Source organism: Hemitrygon akajei, chromosome 12 (genome assembly GCF_048418815.1).
Source record: "Hemitrygon akajei chromosome 12, sHemAka1.3, whole genome shotgun sequence".
In the NCBI taxonomy this organism is placed as follows: domain Eukaryota; kingdom Metazoa; phylum Chordata; class Chondrichthyes; order Myliobatiformes; family Dasyatidae; genus Hemitrygon; species Hemitrygon akajei.
Window position 1 is genome coordinate 105,752,528 of NC_133135.1, and position 27,340 is coordinate 105,779,867.

Consider the following 27,340-nt stretch of genomic DNA (forward strand, 5'->3'; position numbering starts at 1 on the left):
TAGACTGGAGATTGAAAGGTCCCTGGATTGATCGTGCGATTAGGTGTTGGTGGTGAACCAATTCATTGAAAGGTACACCAGGGAAGTTGTTAGTCCACAGAGAGTTACACCAGATCACAGTGTCAGTCCAGGGACAGGTACAATGGGGTACATTGTCAGTCTGGGACAGGTACAATGGGATATAATGTCAGTCCGTGGACAGGTACAATGGAATATAATGTCAGTCCAGGGACAGGTACAATGGGATAAAATGTCAGTCCGTGGACAGGTACAATGGGATATAATATCAGTCCGGGACAGGTACAATGGAATATAATGTCAGTCCGTGGACAGGTACAATGGGATGTAATGTCAGTCCAGGGGCAGGTACAATGGGATATAATGTCAGTCCGTGGACAGGTACAATGGGATGTAATGTCAGTCCGTGGACAGGTACAAGGGGATATATTGTCAGTCCAGGGGCAGGTACAATGGGATGTAATGTCAGTCCAGGGGCAGGTACAATGGGATATAATGTCAGTCCAGGGGCAGGTACAATGGGATATAAGGTCAGTCTGGGACAGGTACAATGGAATATAACGTCAGTCCATGGACAGGTACAGTGTGGTTACGGGGTCAGTCCAGGAAAGGTAGAATGGGGTATGGTGTCTGTCTGGGGTCAGGTACAATGGGATGTCATGTCAGTCCAGGGGCAGGTACAATGGGATATATTGTCAGTCCGGGACAGGTGCAATGGGATATAATGACAGTCTGGGACAGATACAATGGGGTACGGTGTCAGTCTAGGATAGATACAATGGGGTACGGTGTGAGTCTAGGACAGATACAATGGGATACAATGTCAGTCCAGGGACAGGTACAATGGGATAAAATGTCAGTCCAGGGACAGGTACAATGGGATAAAATGTCAGTCCAGGGACAGGTACAATGGGATATAATGTCAGTCCAGGGGCAGGTACAATGGGATATATTGTCAGTCCGGGACAGGTGCAATGGGATAAAATGTCAGTCCAGGGACAGGTACAATGGGATATAATGTCAGTCCAGGGGCAGGTACAATGGGATATAATGTCAGTCCAGGACAGGTACAATGGGATGTATTGTCAGTCCAGGGACAGGTACAATGGGATATAATGTCAGTCCAGGGGCAGGTACAATGGGATATAATGTCAGTCCAGGACAGGTGCAATGGGATATAATGACAGTCTGGGACAGATACAATGGGGTACGGTGTCAGTCTAGGACAGATACAATGGGGTATGATGTCAGTCCGGGGACAGGTACAATGGGATATAATGACAGACTGGGACAGATACAATGGGGTACAGTGTGAGTCTAGGACAGATACAATGGGGTACGGTGTGAGTCTAGGACAGATACAATGGGATACAATGTCAGTCCAGGGACAGGTACAATGGGATAAAATGTCAGTCCAGGGACAGGTACAATGGGATAAAATGTCAGTCCAGGGACAGGTACAATGGGATATATTGTCAGTCCGGGACAGGTGCAATGGGATAAAATGTCAGTCCAGGGACAGGTACAATGGGATATAATGTCAGTCCAGGGGCAGGTACAATGGGATATAATGTCAGTCCAGGACAGGTGCAATGGGATATAATGACAGTCTGGGACAGATACAATGGGGTACGGTGTCAGTCTAGGACAGATACAATGGGGTATGATGTCAGTCCGGGGACAGGTACAATGGGATATAATGACAGACTGGGACAGATACAATGGGGTACAGTGTGAGTCTAGGACAGATACAATGGGGTACGGTGTCAGTCTAGGACAGATACAATGGGGTACGGTGTCAGTCCGGGACAGGTACAATGGAATATAACGTCAGTCGATGGACAGGTACAGTGGGGTTACGGGGTCAGTCCAGAAAAGGTAGAATGGGGTTCGGTGTCAGTCTGGGGACAGGTACAATGGGATGTAATGTCAGTCCAGGGGCAGGTACAATGGGATATAATGTCAGTCCAGGGACAGGTACAATGGGATATATTGTCAGTCCAGGGACAGGTACAATGGGATATAATGTCAGCCCGTGGACAGGTACAATGGGGTACAGTGTGAGTCTAGGACAGATACAATGGGGTACGGTGTCAGTCTAGGACAGATACAATGGGGTCTGGTGTCAGTCCGGGACAGGTACAATGGGATATATTGTCAGTCCGGGACAGGTACAATGGGATATAATGTCAGTCTGGGACAGGAACAATGGGATATAATGTCAGTCTGGGACAGGTACAGTGGGATATAATGTCAGTACGGGGCAGGTACAATGGGATATAATGTCAGTACGGGGCAGGTCCAATGGGGTATAATGACAGTCCGGGGACAGGTCCAATGGAATATCATGACAGTCTGGGACAGGTACAATGGGGTACGGTGCCAGTCTGAGACAGATACAATGGGGTACGGTGTGAGTCTCGGACAGATACAATGGGGTACGGTGTCAGTCCGGGACAGGTACAATGGGGTATATTGTCAGTCCGGGACAGGTACAATGGGGTATATTGTCAGTCCGGGACAGGTACAATGGGATGTAATATCAGTCCAGGGGCAGGTACAATGGGATATAATGTCAGTCCGGGACAGGTACAATGGGATGTAATGTCAGTCTGTGGACAGGTACAATGGAGTACTGTGTCAGTCTGGGACAGGTACAATGGAGTACTGTGTCAGTCTGGGACAGGTACAATGGGATACGGTGTCAGTCTGGGACAGGTACAATGGGATATATTGTCAGTCCGGGACAGGTACAATGGGATGTAATGTCAGTCCAGGGGCAGGTACAATGGGATATAATGTCAGTCTGGGACAGGTACAATGGGATATAATGTCAGTCCGTGGACAGGTACAATGGGATGTAATGTCAGTCCAGGGGCAGGTACAATGGGATATAATGTCAGTCCGTGGACAGGTACAATGGGATGTAATGTCAGTCCGTGGACAGGTACAAGGGGATATATTGTCAGTCCAGGGGCAGGTACAATGGGATGTAATGTCAGTCCAGGGGCAGGTACAATGGGATATAATGTCAGTCCAGGGGCAGGTACAATGGGATATAATGTCAGTCTGGGACAGGTACAATGGGATGTAATGTCAGTCAGTGGACAGGTACATTGGGGTACGGTGTTAGTCCAGGGACAGATACAATGGGGTACGGTGTGAGTCTAGGACAGATACAATGGGGTACGGTGTCAGTCTAGGACAGATACAATGGGGTATGGTGTCAGTCCGGGACAGGTACAGTGGGATATAATGTCAGTCCAGGACAGGTGCAATGGGATATAATGACAGTCTGGGACAGATACAATGGGGTATGGTGTCAGTCTAGGACAGATACAATGCGGTATGGTGTCAGTCCGGGACAGGTACAATGGAATATAACGTCAGTCCATGGACAGGTACAGTGGGGTTACGGGGTCAGTCCAGAAAAGGTAGAATGGGGTTCGGTGTCAGTCTGGGGACAGGTACAATGGGATGTATTGTCAGTCCAGGGGCAGGTACAATGGGATATAATGTCAGTCCAGGGGCAGGTACAATGGGATATAATGTCAGTCCGGGACAGGTACAATGGGATATAATGTCAGTCTGGGGACAGGTACAATGGGATATATTGTCAGTCCGGGACAGGAACAATGGGATATAATGTCAGTCCAGGACAGGTGCAATGGGATATAATGACAGTCTGGGACAGATACAATGGGATATAATGTCAGTCCGGGACAGGAACAATGGGATATAATGTCAGTCTGGGACAGGTACAATGGGATATAATGTCAGTCTGGGGACAGGTACAATGGGATGTATTGTCAGTCCAGGGGCAGGTACAATGGGATATAATGTCAGTCCAGGGGCAGGTACAATGGGATATATTGTCAGTCTGGGACAGGTACAATGGGATATAATGTCAGTCTGGGACAGGTACAATGGGATATATTGTCAGTCCGGGACAGGTACAATGGAATATAATGTCAGTCCGTGGACAGGTACAATGGGATGTAATGTCAGTCCAGGGGCAGGTACAATGGGATATAATGTCAGTCTGGGACAGGTACAATGGGATATAATGTCAGTCCAGGGGCAGGTACAATGGGATATAATGTCAGTCTGGGACAGGTACAATGGGATGTAATGTCAGTCTGTGGACAGGTACATTGGGGTACGGTGTTAGTCCAGGGACAGATACAATGGGGTACGGTGTGAGTCTAGGACAGATACAATGGGATATATTGTCAGTCCGGGACAGGTACAATGGGATATATTGTCAGTCCGGGACAGGAACAATGGGATATAATGTCAGTACGGGGCAGGTCCAATGGGGTATAATGACAGTCCGGGGACAGGTCCAATGGGATATAATGTCAGTCCAGGGACAGGTAGAATGGGATATAATGTCAGTCCGGAACAGGTAAAATGGGATATAATATCAGTCCGGGACAGGTACAATGGGATACGGTGTCAGTCTGGGACAGGTACAATGGGGTACGGTGCCAGTCTAGGACAGATACAATGGGGTACGGTGTCAGTCTGGGACAGATACAATGGGATATTATGACAGTCTGGGACAGATACAATGGGGTACGGTGTCAGTCTGGGACAGATACAATGGGGTACGGTGGCAGTCTGGGACAGATACAATGGGATATTATGACAGTCTGGGACAGATACAATGAGGTACGGTGCCAGTCTAGGACAGATACAATGGGGTACGGTGGCAGTCTGGGACAGATACAATGGGATATTATGACAGTCTGGGACAGATACAATGGGGTACGGTGTCAGTCTGGGACAGATACAATGGGGTATGGTGTCAGTCTGGGGACAGATACAATGGGATATAATGACAGTCTGGGACAGATACAATGGGGTACAGTGTGAGTCTAGGACAGATACAATGGGGTACGGTGTCAGTCTAGGACAGATACAATGGGGTACCGTGTCAGTCTAGGACAGATACAATGGGGTACGGTGTCAGTCCGGGGACAGGTACAATGGGATATAATGACAGACTGGGACAGATACAATGGGGTACAGTGTGAGTCTAGGACAGATACAATGGGGTACGGTGTCAGTCCGGGGACAGGTACAATGGGATATAATGACAGACTGGGACAGATACAATGGGGTATGGTGTCAGTCTAGGACAGATACAATGGGGTATGGTGTCAGTCCGGGGACAGGTACAATGGGATGTCATGTCAGTCCAGGGGCAGGTACAATGGGATATATTGTCAGTCCAGGACAGGTGCAATGGGATGTAATGTCAGTCCGGGACAGGTACAATGGGATATAATGTCAGTCCGGGACAGATTCAATGGGGTACGGTGTGAGTCTGGGACAGATACAATGGGGTACGGTGTCAGTCTAGGACAGATACAATGGGGTATGGTGTCAGTCCGGGGACAGGTACAATGGGATGTCATGTCAGTCCAGGGGCAGGTACAATGGGATATATTGTCAGTCCAGGACAGGTGCAATGGGATGTAATGTCAGTCCGGGACAGGTACAATGGGATATAATGTCAGTCCGGGACAGATACAATGGGATATATTGTCAGTCCGGGACAGATACAATGGGATATTATGACAGTCTGGGACAGATACAATGGGGTATGGTGTCAGTCTGGGACAGATACAATGGGGTACGGTGTCAGTCTAGGACAGATACAATGGGGTACGGTGGCAGTCTGGGACAGATACAATGGGATATAATGACAGTCTGGGACAGATACAATGGGGTACGGTGTCAGTCTGAGACAGATACAATGGGGTACGGTGTCAGTCTAGGACAGATACAATGGGGTATGGTGTCAGTCCGGGGACAGGTACAATGGGATATAATGACAGACTGGGACAGATACAATGGGGTACGGTGTGAGTCTGGGACAGATACAATGGGGTACGGTGTCAGTCTAGGACAGATACAATGGGGTATGGTGTCAGTCCGGGACAGGTACAATGGAATATAACGTCAGTCCATGGACAGGTACAGTGTGGTTACGGGGTCAGTCCAGGAAAGGTAGAATGGGGTACGGTGTCTGTCTGGGGTCAGGTACAATGGGATGTCATGTCAGTCCAGGGGCAGGTACAATGGGATATATTGTCAGTCCGGGACAGGTGCAATGGGATATAATGACAGTCTGGGACAGATACAATGGGGTACGGTGTCAGTCTAGGACAGATACAGTGGGGTATGTTGTCAGTCCGGGGACAGGTACAATGGGATATAATGACAGTCTGGGACAGATACAATGGGGTACGGTGTGAGTCTAGGACAGATACAATGGGGTACGGTGTCAGTCCGGGACAGGTACAATGGGGTACGGTGTCAGTCTAGGACAGATACAATGGGGTACGGTGTCAGTCCGGGACAGGTACAATGGGGTACGGTGTCAGTCTAGGACAGATACAATGGGGTACGGTGTGAGTCTAGGACAGATACAATGGGGTACAGTGTCAGTCCGGGACAGGTACAATGGGATATAATGTCAGTCCGGGGACAGGTACAATGGGATAAAATGTCAGTCCAGGGACAGGTACAATGGGATATAATGTCAGTCCGTGTACAGGTACAATGGGATATAATGTCAGTCCAGGGACAGGTACAATGGGATATAATGTCAGTCCTGGGGCAGGTACAATGGGATATAATGTCAGTCCTGGGGCAGGTACAATGGGATATAATGTCAGTCCAGGACAGGTGCAATGGGATATAATGACAGTCTGGGACAGATACAATGGGGTATGGTGTCAGTCTAGGACAGATACAATGGGGTACGGTGTCAGTCTGGGACAGGTACAATGGAATATGACGTCAGTCCATGGACAGGTACAGTGGGGTTACGGGGTCAGTCCAGAAAAGGTAGAATGGGGTTCGGTGTCAGTCTGGGGACAGGTACAATGGGATGTATTGTCAGTCCAGGGGCAGGTACAATGGGATATAATGTCAGTCCAGGGGCAGGTACAATGGGATATATTGTCAGTCCGGGACAGGTACAATGGGATATAATGTCAGTCTGGGGACAGGTACAATGGGATATATTGTCAGTCCGGGACAGGAACAATGGGATATAATGTCAGTCTGGGACAGGTACAATGGGATATAATGTCAGTCTGGGGACAGGTACAATGGGATGTATTGTCAGTCCAGGGGCAGGTACAATGGGATATAATGTCAGTCCAGGGGCAGGTACAATGGGATATATTGTCAGTCTGGGACAGGTACAATGGGATATAATGTCAGTCTGGGGACAGGTACAATGGGATATATTGTCAGTCCGGGACAGGAACAATGGGATATAATGTCAGTCTGGGACAGATACAATGGGGTACGGTGCCAGTCTAGGACAGATACAATGGGGTACGGTGTCAGTCTGGGACAGGTACAATGGGGTACGGTGCCAGTCTAGGACAGATACAATGGGGTACGGTGTCAGTCTGGGACAGATACAATGGGGTATGGTGTCAGTCCGGGACAGGTACAATGGAATATAACGTCAGTCCATGGACAGGTACAGTGTGGTTACGGGGTCAGTCCAGGAAAGGTAGAATGGGGTACGGTGTCTGTCTGGGGTCAGGTACAATGGGATGTCATGTCAGTCCAGGGGCAGGTACAATGGGATATATTGTCAGTCCGGGACAGGTGCAATGGGATATAATGACAGTCTGGGACAGATACAATGGGGTACGGTGTCAGTCTAGGACAGATACAATGGGGTACGGTGTCAGTCTAGGACAGATACAGTGGGGTATGTTGTCAGTCCGGGGACAGGTACAATGGGATATAATGACAGTCTGGGACAGATACAATGGGGTACGGTGTGAGTCTAGGACAGATACAATGGGGTACGGTGTCAGTCCGGGACAGGTACAATGGGATATAATGTCAGTCCGTGGACAGGTACAATGGAATATAACGTCAGTCGATGGACAGGTACAGTGGGGTTACGGGGTCAGTCCAGAAAAGGTAGAATGGGGTTCGGTGTCAGACTGGGGACAGGTACAATGGGATATATTGTCAGTCCAGGGGCAGGTACAATGGGATATAATGTCAGTCCAGGGGCAGGTACAATGGGATATATTGTCAGTCCGGGACAGGTACAATGGGATATAATGTCAGTCTGGGGACAGGTACAATGGGATATATTGTCAGTCCGGGACAGGAACAATGGGATATAATGTCAGTCTGGGGACAGGTACAATGGGATATAATGTCAGTCTGGGGACAGGTACGATGGGATATATTGTCAGTCCGGGACAGGTACAATGGGATATAATGTCAGTCTGGGGACAGGTACAATGGGATATATTGTCAGTCTGGGACAGGTACAATGGGATATATTGTCAGTCCGGGACAGGTACAATGGGATGTAATGTCAGTCCAAGGGCAGGTACAATGGGATATAATGTCAGTCTGGGACAGGTACAATGGGATATATTGTCAGTCCGGGACAGGTACAATGGGATGTAATGTCAGTCTGTGGACAGGTACATTGGGGTACAGTGTTAGTCCAGGGACAGGTACAATGGAGTATTGTGTCACTCTGGGACAGGTACAATGGGATACGGTGTCAGTCTGGGACAGGTACAATGGGGTACGGTGTCAGTCCGGGACAGGAACAATGGGATATAATGTCAGTCTGGGACAGGTACAATGGGATATAATGTCAGTCCAGGACAGGTGCAATGGGATATAATGACAGTCTGGGACAGATACAATGGGATATAATGTCAGTCCGGGACAGGAACAATGGGATATAATGTCAGTCTGGGACAGGTACAATGGGATATAATGTCAGTCTGGGGACAGGTACAATGGGATGTATTGTCAGTCCAGGGGCAGGTACAATGGGATATAATGTCAGTCCAGGGGCAGGTACAATGGGATATATTGTCAGTCTGGGACAGGTACAATGGGATATAATGTCAGTCTGGGACAGGTACAATGGGATATATTGTCAGTCCGGGACAGGTACAATGGAATATAATGTCAGTCCGTGGACAGGTACAATGGGATGTAATGTCAGTCCAGGGGCAGGTACAATGGGATATAATGTCAGTCTGGGACAGGTACAATGGGATATAATGTCAGTCCAGGGGCAGGTACAATGGGATATAATGTCAGTCTGGGACAGGTACAATGGGATGTAATGTCAGTCTGTGGACAGGTACATTGGGGTACGGTGTTAGTCCAGGGACAGATACAATGGGGTACGGTGTGAGTCTAGGACAGATACAATGGGGTACGGTGTCAGTCTGGGACAGATACAATGGGGTATGGTGTCAGTCCGGGACAGGTACAGTGGGATATAATGTCAGTCCAGGACAGGTGCAATGGGATATAATGACAGTCTGGGACAGATACAATGGGGTATGGTGTCAGTCTAGGACAGATACAATGCGGTATGGTGTCAGTCCGGGACAGGTCCAATGGAATATAACGTCAGTCCATGGACAGGTACAGTGGGGTTACGGGGTCAGTCCAGAAAAGGTAAAATGGGGTTCGGTGTCAGTCTGGGGACAGGTACAATGGGATGTATTGTCAGTCCAGGGGCAGGTACAATGGGATATAATGTCAGTCCAGGGGCAGGTACAATGGGATATATTGTCAGTCCGGGACAGGTACAATGGGATATAATGTCAGTCTGGGGACAGGTACAATAGGATATATTGTCAGTCCGGGACAGGAACAATGGGATATAATGTCAGTCTGGGACAGGTACAATGGGATATAATGTCAGTCTGGGGACAGGTACAATGGGATGTATTGTCAGTCCAGGGGCAGGTACAATGGGATATAATGTCAGTCCAGGGGCAGGTACAATGGGATATATTGTCAGTCTGGGACAGGTACAATGGGATATAATGTCAGTCTGGGGACAGGTACAATGGGATATATTGTCAGTCCGGGACAGGAACAGTGGGATATAATGTCAGTCTGGGACAGGTACAATGGGATATAATGTCAGTCTGGGGACAGGTACAATGGGATATATTGTCAGTCCGGGACAGGTACAATGGGATATAATGTCAGTCTGGGGACAGGTACAATGGGATATATTGTCAGTCCGGGACAGGAACAATGGGATATAATGTCAGTCTGGGACAGGTACAATGGGATATAATGTCAGTCTGGGGACAGGTACAATGGGATGTATTGTCAGTCCGGGACAGGTACAATGGGATATATTGTCAGTCCGGGACAGGTACAATGGGATATATTGTCAGTCCGGGACAGGTACAATGGGATATAATGTCAGTCTGGGGACAGGTACAATGGAATATATTGTCAGTCCGGGACAGGTACAATGGGATATATTGTCAGTCCGGGACAGGAACAATGGGATATAATGTCAGTACGGGGCAGGTCCAATGGGGTATAATGACAGTCCGGGGACAGGTCCAATGGGATATAATGTCAGTCCAGGGACAGGTAGAATGGGATATAATGTCAGTCCGGAACAGGTAAAATGGGATATAATATCAGTCCGGGACAGGTACAATGGGATACGGTGTCAGTCTGGGACAGGTACAATGGGGTACGGTGCCAGTCTAGGACAGATACAATGGGGTACGGTGTCAGTCTGGGACAGATACAATGGGATATTATGACAGTCTGGGACAGATACAATGGGGTACGGTGTCAGTCTGGGACAGATACAATGGGGTACGGTGGCAGTCTGGGACAGATACAATGGGATATTATGACAGTCTGGGACAGATACAATGAGGTACGGTGCCAGTCTAGGACAGATACAATGGGGTACGGTGGCAGTCTGGGACAGATACAATGGGATATTATGACAGTCTGGGACAGATACAATGGGGTACGGTGTCAGTCTGGGACAGATACAATGGGGTACGGTGTCAGTCTGGGACAGATACAATGGGGTACGGTGTCAGTCTGGGACAGATACAATGGGATATTATGACAGTCTGGGACAGATACAATGGGGTACGGTGTCAGTCTGGGACAGATACAATGGGGTACGGTGGCAGTCTGGGACAGATACAATGGGATATTATGACAGTCTGGGACAGATACAATGAGGTACGGTGCCAGTCTAGGACAGATACAATGGGGTACGGTGGCAGTCTGGGACAGATACAATGGGATATTATGACAGTCTGGGACAGATACAATGGGGTACGGTGTCAGTCTGGGACAGATACAATGGGGTATGGTGTCAGTCTGGGGACAGATACAATGGGATATAATGACAGTCTGGGACAGATACAATGGGGTACAGTGTGAGTCTAGGACAGATACAATGGGGTACGGTGTCAGTCTAGGACAGATACAATGGGGTACGGTGTCAGTCTAGGACAGATACAATGGGGTACGGTGTCAGTCCGGGGACAGGTACAATGGGATATAATGACAGACTGGGACAGATACAATGGGGTACAGTGTGAGTCTAGGACAGATACAATGGGGTACGGTGTCAGTCCGGGGACAGGTACAATGGGATATAATGACAGACTGGGACAGATACAATGGGGTATGGTGTCAGTCTAGGATAGATACAATGGGGTATGGTGTCAGTCCGGGGACAGGTACAATGGGATGTCATGTCAGTCCAGGGGCAGGTACAATGGGATATATTGTCAGTCCAGGACAGGTGCAATGGGATGTAATGTCAGTCCGGGACAGGTACAATGGGATATAATGTCAGTCCGGGACAGATACAATGGGGTACGGTGTGAGTCTGGGACAGATACAATGGGGTACGGTGTCAGTCTAGGACAGATACAATGGGGTATGGTGTCAGTCCGGGGACAGGTACAATGGGATGTCATGTCAGTCCAGGGGCAGGTACAATGGGATATATTGTCAGTCCAGGACAGGTGCAATGGGATGTAATGTCAGTCCGGGACAGGTACAATGGGATATAATGTCAGTCCGGGACAGATACAATGGGATATATTGTCAGTCCGGGACAGATACAATGGGATATTATGACAGTCTGGGACAGATACAATGGGGTATGGTGTCAGTCTGGGACAGATACAATGGGGTACGGTGTCAGTCTAGGACAGATACAATGGGGTACGGTGGCAGTCTGGGACAGATACAATGGGATATAATGACAGTCTGGGACAGATACAATGGGGTACGGTGTCAGTCTGAGACAGATACAATGGGGTACGGTGTCAGTCTAGGACAGATACAATGGGGTATGGTGTCAGTCCGGGGACAGGTACAATGGGATATAATGACAGACTGGGACAGATACAATGGGGTACGGTGTGAGTCTGGGACAGATACAATGGGGTACGGTGTCAGTCTAGGACAGATACAATGGGGTATGGTGTCAGTCCGGGACAGGTACAATGGAATATAACGTCAGTCCATGGACAGGTACAGTGTGGTTACGGGGTCAGTCCAGGAAAGGTAGAATGGGGTACGGTGTCTGTCTGGGGTCAGGTACAATGGGATGTCATGTCAGTCCAGGGGCAGGTACAATGGGATATATTGTCAGTCCGGGACAGGTGCAATGGGATATAATGACAGTCTGGGACAGATACAATGGGGTACGGTGTCAGTCTAGGACAGATACAGTGGGGTATGTTGTCAGTCCGGGGACAGGTACAATGGGATATTATGACTGTCTGGGACAGATACAATGGGGTACGGTGTGAGTCTAGGACAGATACAATGGGGTACGGTGTCAGTCCGGGACAGGTACAATGGGGTACGGTGTCAGTCTAGGACAGATACAATGGGGTACGGTGTCAGTCCGGGACAGGTACAATGGGGTACGGTGTCAGTCTAGGACAGATACAATGGGGTACGGTGTGAGTCTAGGACAGATACAATGGGGTACAGTGTCAGTCCGGGACAGGTACAATGGGATATAATGTCAGTCCGGGGACAGGTACAATGGGATAAAATGTCAGTCCAGGGACAGGTACAATGGGATATAATGTCAGTCCGTGTACAGGTACAATGGGATATAATGTCAGTCCAGGGACAGGTACAATGGGATATAATGTCAGTCCTGGGGCAGGTACAATGGGATATAATGTCAGTCCTGGGGCAGGTACAATGGGATATAATGTCAGTCCAGGACAGGTGCAATGGGATATAATGACAGTCTGGGACAGATACAATGGGGTATGGTGTCAGTCTAGGACAGATACAATGGGGTACGGTGTCAGTCTGGGACAGGTACAATGGAATATGACGTCAGTCCATGGACAGGTACAGTGGGGTTACGGGGTCAGTCCAGAAAAGGTAGAATGGGGTTCGGTGTCAGTCTGGGGACAGGTACAATGGGATGTATTGTCAGTCCAGGGGCAGGTACAATGGGATATAATGTCAGTCCAGGGGCAGGTACAATGGGATATATTGTCAGTCCGGGACAGGTACAATGGGATATAATGTCAGTCTGGGGACAGGTACAATGGGATATATTGTCAGTCCGGGACAGGAACAATGGGATATAATGTCAGTCTGGGACAGGTACAATGGGATATAATGTCAGTCTGGGGACAGGTACAATGGGATGTATTGTCAGTCCAGGGGCAGGTACAATGGGATATAATGTCAGTCCAGGGGCAGGTACAATGGGATATATTGTCAGTCTGGGACAGGTACAATGGGATATAATGTCAGTCTGGGGACAGGTACAATGGGATATATTGTCAGTCCGGGACAGGAACAATGGGATATAATGTCAGTCTGGGACAGATACAATGGGGTACGGTGCCAGTCTAGGACAGATACAATGGGGTACGGTGTCAGTCTGGGACAGATACAATGGGATATTATGTCAGTCTGGGACAGGTACAATGGGGTACGGTGCCAGTCTAGGACAGATACAATGGGGTACGGTGTCAGTCTGGGACAGATACAATGGGGTATGGTGTCAGTCCGGGACAGGTACAATGGAATATAACGTCAGTCCATGGACAGGTACAGTGTGGTTACGGGGTCAGTCCAGGAAAGGTAGAATGGGGTACGGTGTCTGTCTGGGGTCAGGTACAATGGGATGTCATGTCAGTCCAGGGGCAGGTACAATGGGATATATTGTCAGTCCGGGACAGGTGCAATGGGATATAATGACAGTCTGGGACAGATACAATGGGGTACGGTGTCAGTCTAGGACAGATACAATGGGGTACGGTGTCAGTCTAGGACAGATACAGTGGGGTATGTTGTCAGTCCGGGGACAGGTACAATGGGATATAATGACAGTCTGGGACAGATACAATGGGGTACGGTGTGAGTCTAGGACAGATACAATGGGGTACGGTGTCAGTCCGGGACAGGTACAATGGGATATAATGTCAGTCCGTGGACAGGTACAATGGAATATAACGTCAGTCGATGGACAGGTACAGTGGGGTTACGGGGTCAGTCCAGAAAAGGTAGAATGGGGTTCGGTGTCAGTCTGGGGACAGGTACAATGGGATATATTGTCAGTCCAGGGGCAGGTACAATGGGATATAATGTCAGTCCAGGGGCAGGTACAATGGGATATATTGTCAGTCCGGGACAGGTACAATGGGATATAATGTCAGTCTGGGGACAGGTACAATGGGATATATTGTCAGTCCGGGACAGGAACAATGGGATATAATGTCAGTCTGGGGACAGGTACAATGGGATATAATGTCAGTCTGGGGACAGGTACAATGGGATATATTGTCAGTCCGGGACAGGTACAATGGGATATAATGTCAGTCTGGGGACAGGTACAATGGGATATATTGTCAGTCTGGGACAGGTACAATGGGATATATTGTCAGTCCGGGACAGGTACAATGGGATGTAATGTCAGTCCAAGGGCAGGTACAATGGGATATAATGTCAGTCTGGGACAGGTACAATGGGATATATTGTCAGTCCGGGACAGGTACAATGGGATGTAATGTCAGTCTGTGGACAGGTACATTGGGGTACAGTGTTAGTCCAGGGACAGGTACAATGGAGTATTGTGTCACTCTGGGACAGGTACAATGGGATACGGTGTCAGTCTGGGACAGGTACAATGGGGTACGGTGTCAGTCCGGGACAGGAACAATGGGATATAATGTCAGTCTGGGACAGGTACAATGGGATATAATGTCAGTCTGGGGACAGGTACAATGGGATGTATTGTCAGTCCAGGGGCAGGTACAATGGGATATAATGTCAGTCCAGGGGCAGGTACAATGGGATATATTGTCAGTCTGGGACAGGTACAATGGGATATAATGTCAGTCTGGGACAGGTACAATGGGATATATTGTCAGTCCGGGACAGGTACAATGGAATATAATGTCAGTCCGTGGACAGGTACAATGGGATGTAATGTCAGTCCAGGGGCAGGTACAATGGGATATAATGTCAGTCTGGGACAGGTACAATGGGATATAATGTCAGTCCAGGGGCAGGTACAATGGGATATAATGTCAGTCTGGGACAGGTACAATGGGATGTAATGTCAGTCTGTGGACAGGTACATTGGGGTACGGTGTTAGTCCAGGGACAGATACAATGGGGTACGGTGTGAGTCTAGGACAGATACAATGGGGTACGGTGTCAGTCTGGGACAGATACAATGGGGTATGGTGTCAGTCCGGGACAGGTACAGTGGGATATAATGTCAGTCCAGGACAGGTGCAATGGGATATAATGACAGTCTGGGACAGATACAATGGGGTATGGTGTCAGTCTAGGACAGATACAATGCGGTATGGTGTCAGTCCGGGACAGGTACAATGGAATATAACGTCAGTCCATGGACAGGTACAGTGGGGTTACGGGGTCAGTCCAGAAAAGGTAAAATGGGGTTCGGTGTCAGTCTGGGGACAGGTACAATGGGATGTATTGTCAGTCCAGGGGCAGGTACAATGGGATATAATGTCAGTCCAGGGGCAGGTACAATGGGATATATTGTCAGTCCGGGACAGGTACAATGGGATATAATGTCAGTCTGGGGACAGGTACAATGGGATATATTGTCAGTCCGGGACAGGAACAATGGGATATAATGTCAGTCTGGGACAGGTACAATGGGATATAATGTCAGTCTGGGGACAGGTACAATGGGATGTATTGTCAGTCCAGGGGCAGGTACAATGGGATATAATGTCAGTCCAGGGGCAGGTACAATGGGATATATTGTCAGTCTGGGACAGGTACAATGGGATATAATGTCAGTCTGGGGACAGGTACAATGGGATATATTGTCAGTCCGGGACAGGAACAGTGGGATATAATGTCAGTCTGGGACAGGTACAATGGGATATAATGTCAGTCTGGGGACAGGTACAATGGGATATATTGTCAGTCCGGGACAGGTACAATGGGATATAATGTCAGTCTGGGGACAGGTACAATGGGATATATTGTCAGTCCGGGACAGGAACAATGGGATATAATGTCAGTCTGGGACAGGTACAATGGGATATAATGTCAGTCTGGGGACAGGTACAATGGGATGTATTGTCAGTCCGGGACAGGTACAATGGGATATATTGTCAGTCCGGGACAGGTACAATGGGATATATTGTCAGTCCGGGACAGGAACAATGGGATATAATGTCAGTACGGGGCAGGTCCAATGGGGTATAATGACAGTCCGGGGACAGGTCCAATGGGATATAATGTCAGTCCAGGGACAGGTAGAATGGGATATAATGTCAGTCCGGAACAGGTAAAATGGGATATAATATCAGTCCGGGACAGGTACAATGGGATACGGTGTCAGTCTGGGACAGGTACAATGGGGTACGGTGCCAGTCTAGGACAGATACAATGGGGTACGGTGTCAGTCTGGGACAGATACAATGGGGTACGGTGTCAGTCTGGGACAGATACAATGGGATATTATGTCAGTCTGGGACAGGTACAATGGGGTACGGTGCCAGTCTAGGACAGATACAATGGGGTACGGTGTCAGTCTGGGACAGATACAATGGGGTATGGTGTCAGTCCGGGACAGGTACAATGGAATATAACGTCAGTCCATGGACAGGTACAGTGTGGTTACGGGGTCAGTCCAGGAAAGGTAGAATGGGGTACGGTGTCTGTCTGGGGTCAGGTACAATGGGATGTCATGTCAGTCCAGGGGCAGGTACAATGGGATATATTGTCAGTCCGGGACAGGTGCAATGGGATATAATGACAGTCTGGGACAGATACAATGGGGTACGGTGTCAGTCTAGGACAGATACAATGGGGTACGGTGTCAGTCTAGGACAGATACAGTGGGGTATGTTGTCAGTCCGGGGACAGGTACAATGGGATATAATGACAGTCTGGGACAGATACAATGGGGTACGGTGTGAGTCTAGGACAGATACAATGGGGTACGGTGTCAGTCCGGGACAGGTACAATGGGATATAATGTCAGTCCGTGGACAGGTACAATGGAATATAACGTCAGTCGATGGACAGGTACAGTGGGGTTACGGGGTCAGTCCAGAAAAGGTAGAATGGGGTTCGGTGTCAGTCTGGGGACAGGTACAATGGGATATATTGTCAGTCCAGGGGCAGGTACAATGGGATATAATGTCAGTCCAGGGGCAGGTACAATGGGATATATTGTCAGTCCGGGACAGGTACAATGGGATATAATGTCAGTCTGGGGACAGGTACAATGGGATATATTGTCAGTCCGGGACAGGAACAATGGGATATAATGTCAGTCTGGGGACAGGTACAATGGGATATAATGTCAGTCTGGGGACAGGTACAATGGGATATATTGTCAGTCCGGGACAGGTACAATGGGATATAATGTCAGTCTGGGGACAGGTACAATGGGATATATTGTCAGTCTGGGACAGGTACAATGGGATATATTGTCAGTCCGGGACAGGTACAATGGGATGTAATGTCAGTCCAAGGGCAGGTACAATGGGATATAATGTCAGTCTGGGACAGGTACAATGGGATATATTGTCAGTCCGGGACAGGTACAATGGGATGTAATGTCAGTCTGTGGACAGGTACATTGGGGTACAGTGTTAGTCCAGGGACAGGTACAATGGAGTATTGTGTCACTCTGGGACAGGTACAATGGGATACGGTGTCAGTCTGGGACAGGTACAATGGGGTACGGTGTCAGTCCGGGACAGGAACAATGGGATATAATGTCAGTCTGGGACAGGTACAATGGGATATAATGTCAGTCTGGGGACAGGTACAATGGGATGTATTGTCAGTCCAGGGGCAGGTACAATGGGATATAATGTCAGTCCAGGGGCAGGTACAATGGGATATATTGTCAGTCTGGGACAGGTACAATGGGATATAATGTCAGTCTGGGACAGGTACAATGGGATATATTGTCAGTCCGGGACAGGTACAATGGAATATAATGTCAGTCCGTGGACAGGTACAATGGGATGTAATGTCAGTCCAGGGGCAGGTACAATGGGATATAATGTCAGTCTGGGACAGGTACAATGGGATATAATGTCAGTCCAGGGGCAGGTACAATGGGATATAATGTCAGTCTGGGACAGGTACAATGGGATGTAATGTCAGTCTGTGGACAGGTACATTGGGGTACGGTGTTAGTCCAGGGACAGATACAATGGGGTACGGTGTGAGTCTAGGACAGATACAATGGGGTACGGTGTCAGTCTGGGACAGATACAATGGGGTATGGTGTCAGTCCGGGACAGGTACAGTGGGATATAATGTCAGTCCAGGACAGGTGCAATGGGATATAATGACAGTCTGGGACAGATACAATGGGGTATGGTGTCAGTCTAGGACAGATACAATGCGGTATGGTGTCAGTCCGGGACAGGTACAATGGAATATAACGTCAGTCCATGGACAGGTACAGTGGGGTTACGGGGTCAGTCCAGAAAAGGTAAAATGGGGTTCGGTGTCAGTCTGGGGACAGGTACAATGGGATGTATTGTCAGTCCAGGGGCAGGTACAATGGGATATAATGTCAGTCCAGGGGCAGGTACAATGGGATATATTGTCAGTCCGGGACAGGTACAATGGGATATAATGTCAGTCTGGGGACAGGTACAATGGGATATATTGTCAGTCCGGGACAGGAACAATGGGATATAATGTCAGTCTGGGACAGGTACAATGGGATATAATGTCAGTCTGGGGACAGGTACAATGGGATGTATTGTCAGTCCAGGGGCAGGTACAATGGGATATAATGTCAGTCCAGGGGCAGGTACAATGGGATATATTGTCAGTCTGGGACAGGTACAATGGGATATAATGTCAGTCTGGGGACAGGTACAATGGGATATATTGTCAGTCCGGGACAGGAACAGTGGGATATAATGTCAGTCTGGGACAGGTACAATGGGATATAATGTCAGTCTGGGGACAGGTACAATGGCATATATTGTCAGTCCGGGACAGGTACAATGGGATATAATGTCAGTCTGGGGACAGGTACAATGGGATATATTGTCAGTCCGGGACAGGAACAATGGGATATAATGTCAGTCTGGGACAGGTACAATGGGATATAATGTCAGTCCGGGACAGGAACAATGGGATATAATGTCAGTACGGGGCAGGTCCAATGGGGTATAATGACAGTCCGGGGACAGGTCCAATGGGATATAATGTCAGTCCAGGGACAGGTAGAATGGGATATAATGTCAGTCCGGAACAGGTAAAATGGGATATAATATCAGTCCGGGACAGGTACAATGGGATACGGTGTCAGTCTGGGACAGGTACAATGGGGTACGGTGCCAGTCTAGGACAGATACAATGGGGTACGGTGTCAGTCTGGGACAGATACAATGGGATATTATGACAGTCTGGGACAGATACAATGGGGTACGGTGTCAGTCTGGGACAGATACAATGGGGTACGGTGGCAGTCTGGGACAGATACAATGGGATATTATGACAGTCTGGGACAGATACAATGAGGTACGGTGCCAGTCTAGGACAGATACAATGGGGTACGGTGGCAGTCTGGGACAGATACAATGGGATATTATGACAGTCTGGGACAGATACAATGGGGTACGGTGTCAGTCTGGGACAGATACAATGGGGTATGGTGTCAGTCTGGGGACAGATACAATGGGATATAATGACAGTCTGGGACAGATACAATGGGGTACAGTGTGAGTCTAGGACAGATACAATGGGGTACGGTGTCAGTCTAGGACAGATACAATGGGGTACGGTGTCAGTCTAGGACAGATACAATGGGGTACGGTGTCAGTCCGGGGACAGGTACAATGGGATATAATGACAGACTGGGACAGATACAATGGGGTACAGTGTGAGTCTAGGACAGATACAATGGGGTACGGTGTCAGTCCGGGGACAGGTACAATGGGATATAATGACAGACTGGGACAGATACAATGGGGTATGGTGTCAGTCTAGGACAGATACAATGGGGTATGGTGTCAGTCCGGGGACAGGTACAATGGGATGTCATGTCAGTCCAGGGGCAGGTACAATGGGATATATTGTCAGTCCAGGACAGGTGCAATGGGATGTAATGTCAGTCCGGGACAGGTACAATGGGATATAATGTCAGTCCGGGACAGATACAATGGGATATATTGTCAGTCCGGGACAGATACAATGGGATATTATGACAGTCTGGGACAGATACAATGGGGTATGGTGTCAGTCTGGGACAGATACAATGGGGTACGGTGTCAGTCTAGGACAGATACAATGGGGTACGGTGGCAGTCTGGGACAGATACAATGGGATATAATGACAGTCTGGGACAGATACAATGGGGTACGGTGTCAGTCTGAGACAGATACAATGGGGTACGGTGTCAGTCTAGGACAGATACAATGGGGTATGGTGTCAGTCCGGGGACAGGTACAATGGGATATAATGACAGACTGGGACAGATACAATGGGGTACGGTGTGAGTCTGGGACAGATACAATGGGGTACGGTGTCAGTCTAGGACAGATACAATGGGGTATGGTGTCAGTCCGGGACAGGTACAATGGAATATAACGTCAGTCCATGGACAGGTACAGTGTGGTTACGGGGTCAGTCCAGGAAAGGTAGAATGGGGTACGGTGTCTGTCTGGGGTCAGGTACAATGGGATGTCATGTCAGTCCAGGGGCAGGTACAATGGGATATATTGTCAGTCCGGGACAGGTGCAATGGGATATAATGACAGTCTGGGACAGATACAATGGGGTACGGTGTCAGTCTAGGACAGATACAGTGGGGTATGTTGTCAGTCCGGGGACAGGTACAATGGGATATAATGACAGTCTGGGACAGATACAATGGGGTACGGTGTGAGTCTAGGACAGATACAATGGGGTACGGTGTCAGTCCGGGACAGGTACAATGGGGTACGGTGTCAGTCTAGGACAGATACAATGGGGTACGGTGTCAGTCCGGGACAGGTACAATGGGGTACGGTGTCAGTCTAGGACAGATACAATGGGGTACGGTGTGAGTCTAGGACAGATACAATGGGGTACAGTGTCAGTCCGGGACAGGTACAATGGGATATAATGTCAGTCCGGGGACAGGTACAATGGGATAAAATGTCAGTCCAGGGACAGGTACAATGGGATATAATGTCAGTCCGTGTACAGGTACAATGGGATATAATGTCAGTCCAGGGACAGGTACAATGGGATATAATGTCAGTCCTGGGGCAGGTACAATGGGATATAATGTCAGTCCTGGGGCAGGTACAATGGGATATAATGTCAGTCCAGGACAGGTGCAATGGGATATAATGACAGTCTGGGACAGATACAATGGGGTATGGTGTCAGTCTAGGACAGATACAATGGGGTACGGTGTCAGTCTGGGACAGGTACAATGGAATATGACGTCAGTCCATGGACAGGTACAGTGGGGTTACGGGGTCAGTCCAGAAAAGGTAGAATGGGGTTCGGTGTCAGTCTGGGGACAGGTACAATGGGATGTATTGTCAGTCCAGGGGCAGGTACAATGGGATATAATGTCAGTCCAGGGGCAGGTACAATGGGATATATTGTCAGTCCGGGACAGGTACAATGGGATATAATGTCAGTCTGGGGACAGGTACAATGGGATATATTGTCAGTCCGGGACAGGAACAATGGGATATAATGTCAGTCTGGGACAGGTACAATGGGATATAATGTCAGTCTGGGGACAGGTACAATGGGATGTATTGTCAGTCCAGGGGCAGGTACAATGGGATATAATGTCAGTCCAGGGGCAGGTACAATGGGATATATTGTCAGTCTGGGACAGGTACAATGGGATATAATGTCAGTCTGGGGACAGGTACAATGGGATATATTGTCAGTCCGGGACAGGAACAATGGGATATAATGTCAGTCTGGGACAGATACAATGGGGTACGGTGCCAGTCTAGGACAGATACAATGGGGTACGGTGTCAGTCTGGGACAGATACAATGGGATATTATGTCAGTCTGGGACAGGTACAATGGGGTACGGTGCCAGTCTAGGACAGATACAATGGGGTACGGTGTCAGTCTGGGACAGATACAATGGGGTATGGTGTCAGTCCGGGACAGGTACAATGGAATATAACGTCAGTCCATGGACAGGTACAGTGTGGTTACGGGGTCAGTCCAGGAAAGGTAGAATGGGGTACGGTGTCTGTCTGGGGTCAGGTACAATGGGATGTCATGTCAGTCCAGGGGCAGGTACAATGGGATATATTGTCAGTCCGGGACAGGTGCAATGGGATATAATGACAGTCTGGGACAGATACAATGGGGTACGGTGTCAGTCTAGGACAGATACAATGGGGTACGGTGTCAGTCTAGGACAGATACAGTGGGGTATGTTGTCAGTCCGGGGACAGGTACAATGGGATATAATGACAGTCTGGGACAGATACAATGGGGTATGGTGTGAGTCTAGGACAGATACAATGGGGTACGGTGTCAGTCCGGGACAGGTACAATGGGATATAATGTCAGTCCGTGGACAGGTACAATGGAATATAACGTCAGTCGATGGACAGGTACAGTGGGGTTACGGGGTCAGTCCAGAAAAGGTAGAATGGGGTTCGGTGTCAGTCTGGGGACAGGTACAATGGGATATATTGTCAGTCCAGGGGCAGGTACAATGGGATATAATGTCAGTCCAGGGGCAGGTACAATGGGATATATTGTCAGTCCGGGACAGGTACAATGGGATATAATGTCAGTCTGGGGACAGGTACAATGGGATATATTGTCAGTCCGGGACAGGAACAATGGGATATAATGTCAGTCTGGGGACAGGTACAATGGGATATAATGTCAGTCTGGGGACAGGTACAATGGGATATATTGTCAGTCCGGGACAGGTACAATGGGATATAATGTCAGTCTGGGGACAGGTACAATGGGATATATTGTCAGTCTGGGACAGGTACAATGGGATATATTGTCAGTCCGGGACAGGTACAATGGGATGTAATGTCAGTCCAAGGGCAGGTACAATGGGATATAATGTCAGTCTGGGACAGGTACAATGGGATATATTGTCAGTCCGGGACAGGTACAATGGGATGTAATGTCAGTCTGTGGACAGGTACATTGGGGTACAGTGTTAGTCCAGGGACAGGTACAATGGAGTATTGTGTCACTCTGGGACAGGTACAATGGGATACGGTGTCAGTCTGGGACAGGTACAATGGGGTACGGTGTCAGTCCGGGACAGGTACAATGGGATATAATGTCAGTCCGTGGACAGGTACAATGGGATGAAATGTCAGTCCAGGGGCAGGTACAATGCGATATAATGTCAGTCCAGGGGCAGGTACAATGGGATATAATGTCAGTCCAGGGGCAGGTACAATGGGATATAATGTCAGTCCGGGACAGGTACAATGGTATATATTGTCAGTCCGGGACAGGTACAATGGGATGTAATGTCAGTCCATGGACAGGTACATTGGGGTACGGTGTTAGTCCAGGGACAGATACAATGGTTTACGGTGTGAGTCTAGGACAGATACAATGGGGTACGGTGTCAGTCTAGGACAGATACAATGGGGTATGGTGTCAGTCCGGGACAGGTACAATGGGATGTAATGTCAGTCCAGGGACAGGTACAATGGAATATATTGTCAGTCCGGGACAAGTACAATGGGATGTAATGTCAGTCTGTGGACAGGTACATTGGGGTACAGTGTTAGTCCAGGGACAGGTACAATGGAGTACTGTGTCAGTCTGGGACAGGTACAATGGGATACGGTGTCAGTCTGGGACAGGTACAATGGGGTACGGTGTCAGTCTGGGACAGGTACAATGGGATACGGTGTCAGTCCGTGGACAGGTACAATGGGATGTAATGTCAGTCCGTGGACAGGTACAATGGGATGTAATGTCAGTCCAGGGGCAGGTACAATGGGATATAATGTCAGTCCAGGGGCAGGTACAATGGGATATAATGTCAGTCCAGGGGCAGGTACAATGGGATATAATGTCAGTCTGGGACAGGTACAATGGTATATATTGTCTGTCCGGGACAGGTATAACGGGATGTAATGTCAGTCCGTGGACAGGTACATTGGGGTACGGTGTTAGTCCAGGGACAGGTACAATGGGTACAGTGTCAGTCTGGAACAAGTGGAATGGAGTTTGGTGCCAGTCCAGGGACAGGTACACTGGGGTATGAGGGAAGTTCTGGGGCAGATTCGGCAGGGTCTGATGTTACTCTGTGAGTGAGTAGCTTGTGGGCAGTGACTTGAGACGTTGCTGTTGTCGTGTGCCGGGGGGATGTCTCACGCTGTGTTTCTGTGCCCGCAGGATTACCTGGGCTGCATCATTGACTGTGGAGAACTGCCCCTCCAGCCGGATGAAGTAAACACCTTGTTTTGCAACGTTGAGGACATCTACCAGTTCAACAGGTGGGTCTTCGGGTTGGAGTTACTAACGGCCGTGTGACCGAGGGGGGTGGGGACAGAGACCCTGGTTCACACTCTGTGTACATTTTTACACAGACGTTCAGGGCAGTGTAGACTGTTCCAGCCCTTTGACCCACTTCCACGACTTAACCCCAGCCTAATGACTGGAGAGTTTACAATCTCCAACCCACCAACCATCGTTGTACTGTGGGAGGAAACCTGTGCGTTTTCAGGACAGGTGTACAAACTCCTGACAGATGATGTTTGAACTCTTTACTCCAACTCCATGGCCTGTAATAGTGTTGCACTGACAATAGCGCCCTCTGCTGTTCTGCCCAGGTAATGAATGGGATCTCCGGCACGGTCCCAGGATTCCCCACGGGTTTGTTCGTTCATTCTGTGCCGTGTCGTATGACAAGGGCGATCATGGTCTGGACTGTGATTATTCTTGGCAAATTTTTCTACAGAAGTGGTTTGCCATTACCTTCTTCTGGGCAGTGTCTTTACAAGACGAGTGAAATCAGCCATTATCAATACTCTTCAGAGAGTGTCTGCCTGGTGTCAGTGGTCACATAACCAGGACTTGTGAAATGCACCGGCTGCTCAAACAACCACCCACCACCTGCCCCAATGGCTTCACGTGACCCTGATTTTTGGGGGTGGGGGGGCTAAACAGGTGCTACACCTTGTCTAAGGGTGACCTGCAGGCAAGCGGAGGGAAGGAGCACCTTACACCTCCTTTGGTAGAGACGTATCTCCACCCTGTCACCCAGTAGCTTATATACAGAGACTGACCGCATGTCTGTAAAGTGACGCCTGACATGGGAGTGTCTGTACATAGGGAAACGCCTGACACGGGAGTGTCTGTACGTAGGGTGACGCCTGACACGGGAGTGTCTGTACGTAGGGAGACGCCTGACACAGGAGTGTCTGTACGTAGGGTGACGCCTGACACGGGAGTGTCTGTACGTAGGGAGACGCCTGACACAGGAGTGTCTGTACGTAGGGTGATGCCTGACATGGAAGTGTCTGTACATAGGGAAATGCCTGACATGGAAGTGTCTGTACGTAGGGTGATGCCTGACACAGGAGTGTCTGTACGTAGGGTGACGTCTGACACGGGAGTGTCTGTACATAGGGAAACGCCTGACACGGGATTATCTGTACGTAGGGTGACACCTGACACGGGAGTGTCTGTACGTAGGGTGACGCCTGACACGGGAGTGTCTGTACGTAGGGTGATGCCTGACATGGGAGTGTCTGTACGTAGGGTGACGCCTGACACGGGATTGTCTGTACATAGGGTGATGCCTGACACGGGAGTGTCTGTACGTAGGGTGACGCCTGACACGGGAGTGTCTGTACGTAGGGTGACGCCTGACACGGGAGTATCTGTACGTAGGGTGACGCCTGACACGGGAGTGTCTGTACGTAGGGTGACGCCTGACACGGGATTATCTGTACGTAGGGTGACGCCTGACACGGGAGTGTCTGTACATAGGGAAACGCCTGACACGGGAGTGTCTGTACATAGGGAAACGCCTGACACGGGAGTATCTGTACGTAGGGTGACGCCTGACACGGGATTATCTGTACGTAGGGTGACGCCTGACACGGGAGTGTCTGTACATAGGGAAACGCCTGACACGGGAGTGTCTGTACATAGGGAGACGCCTGACACGGGAGTGTCTGTATGTAGGGAGATGCCTGACACGTGAGTGTCTGTACGTAGGGTGATGCCTGACATGGGTGTGTCTTGTACATAGGGTGACTGACAGGAAATGATAAAGTACTGAACCTCTACGAATCACCAAGGTCACACGTCAGCCACCAGCGATCCAGAGACAACAGTCCCCGCCTAATTCGGTCCAATCTCTCCATAGAGCTCAGACTCCTCAGTCACGGTAATTTCCCCTTGAATCTTTTCTGCGCCCTCTCTCGCTTAAAGACGTCCTTGCTACAGCCGGGTGACTAGAACTGTCAGCATTGACCCTGGGTCACTGGGGCTGGAGGCGACGCTCCCCTATGGGGTGGACCACCGTGTTGCCCAATACCCTCCTTCCATGATGTGTGACTCTTGTTCAGGCCAATGAAAGGACCGAAAGGAGACAGAATGAAAGTGTCTGAGAACCATACAGTAAGCCTGATTTTTTAGTTGTCTGAGGCCTCCCACACACAGTGTGCTGGAGCCGCTCAGCAGGTCAGGAAGCATCTACAGAGGGGGAAAAACGAAGATGAGGTGAGAGAGGGAAACGCAAATAGGAATGGTGAAGGGGGGGTGGGAAGTTTGAGATATCGATGTTGGTGCCATCGGGTTTGAGGCTACCCAGCGTTGCTCCTTCACCCTGAGTGTGTCCTCATCATGACAGTGTAGGAGGCCTTGGACTGACATGCCGGAACGGGAACGTGAGGTAGAATTGAAATGGGAAATCCCACTCTTTGTGGCCGATGGGGCGAAGGAGCTGGACTTAGAGTGGGCCGTGTTGCTACTTGCTTGCTACAGAAAGGCATCGGAGTAAGGAG

At 49.2% G+C, this 27,340-nt stretch overlaps 1 protein-coding gene across 1 annotated transcript in view; it reads left to right on the forward strand.

Moving 5' to 3' along the window:
- plekhg2 (pleckstrin homology domain containing, family G (with RhoGef domain) member 2) overlaps positions 1-27,340 on the forward strand; it is a 230,010-nt gene that overhangs the window by 122,557 nt on the left and 80,113 nt on the right. The window contains exon 4 of the mRNA XM_073063781.1: positions 24,720-24,820. Coding sequence (XP_072919882.1) covers positions 24,720-24,820 — 101 coding nt within the window. The remainder of the gene's footprint in view (positions 1-24,719; positions 24,821-27,340) is intronic.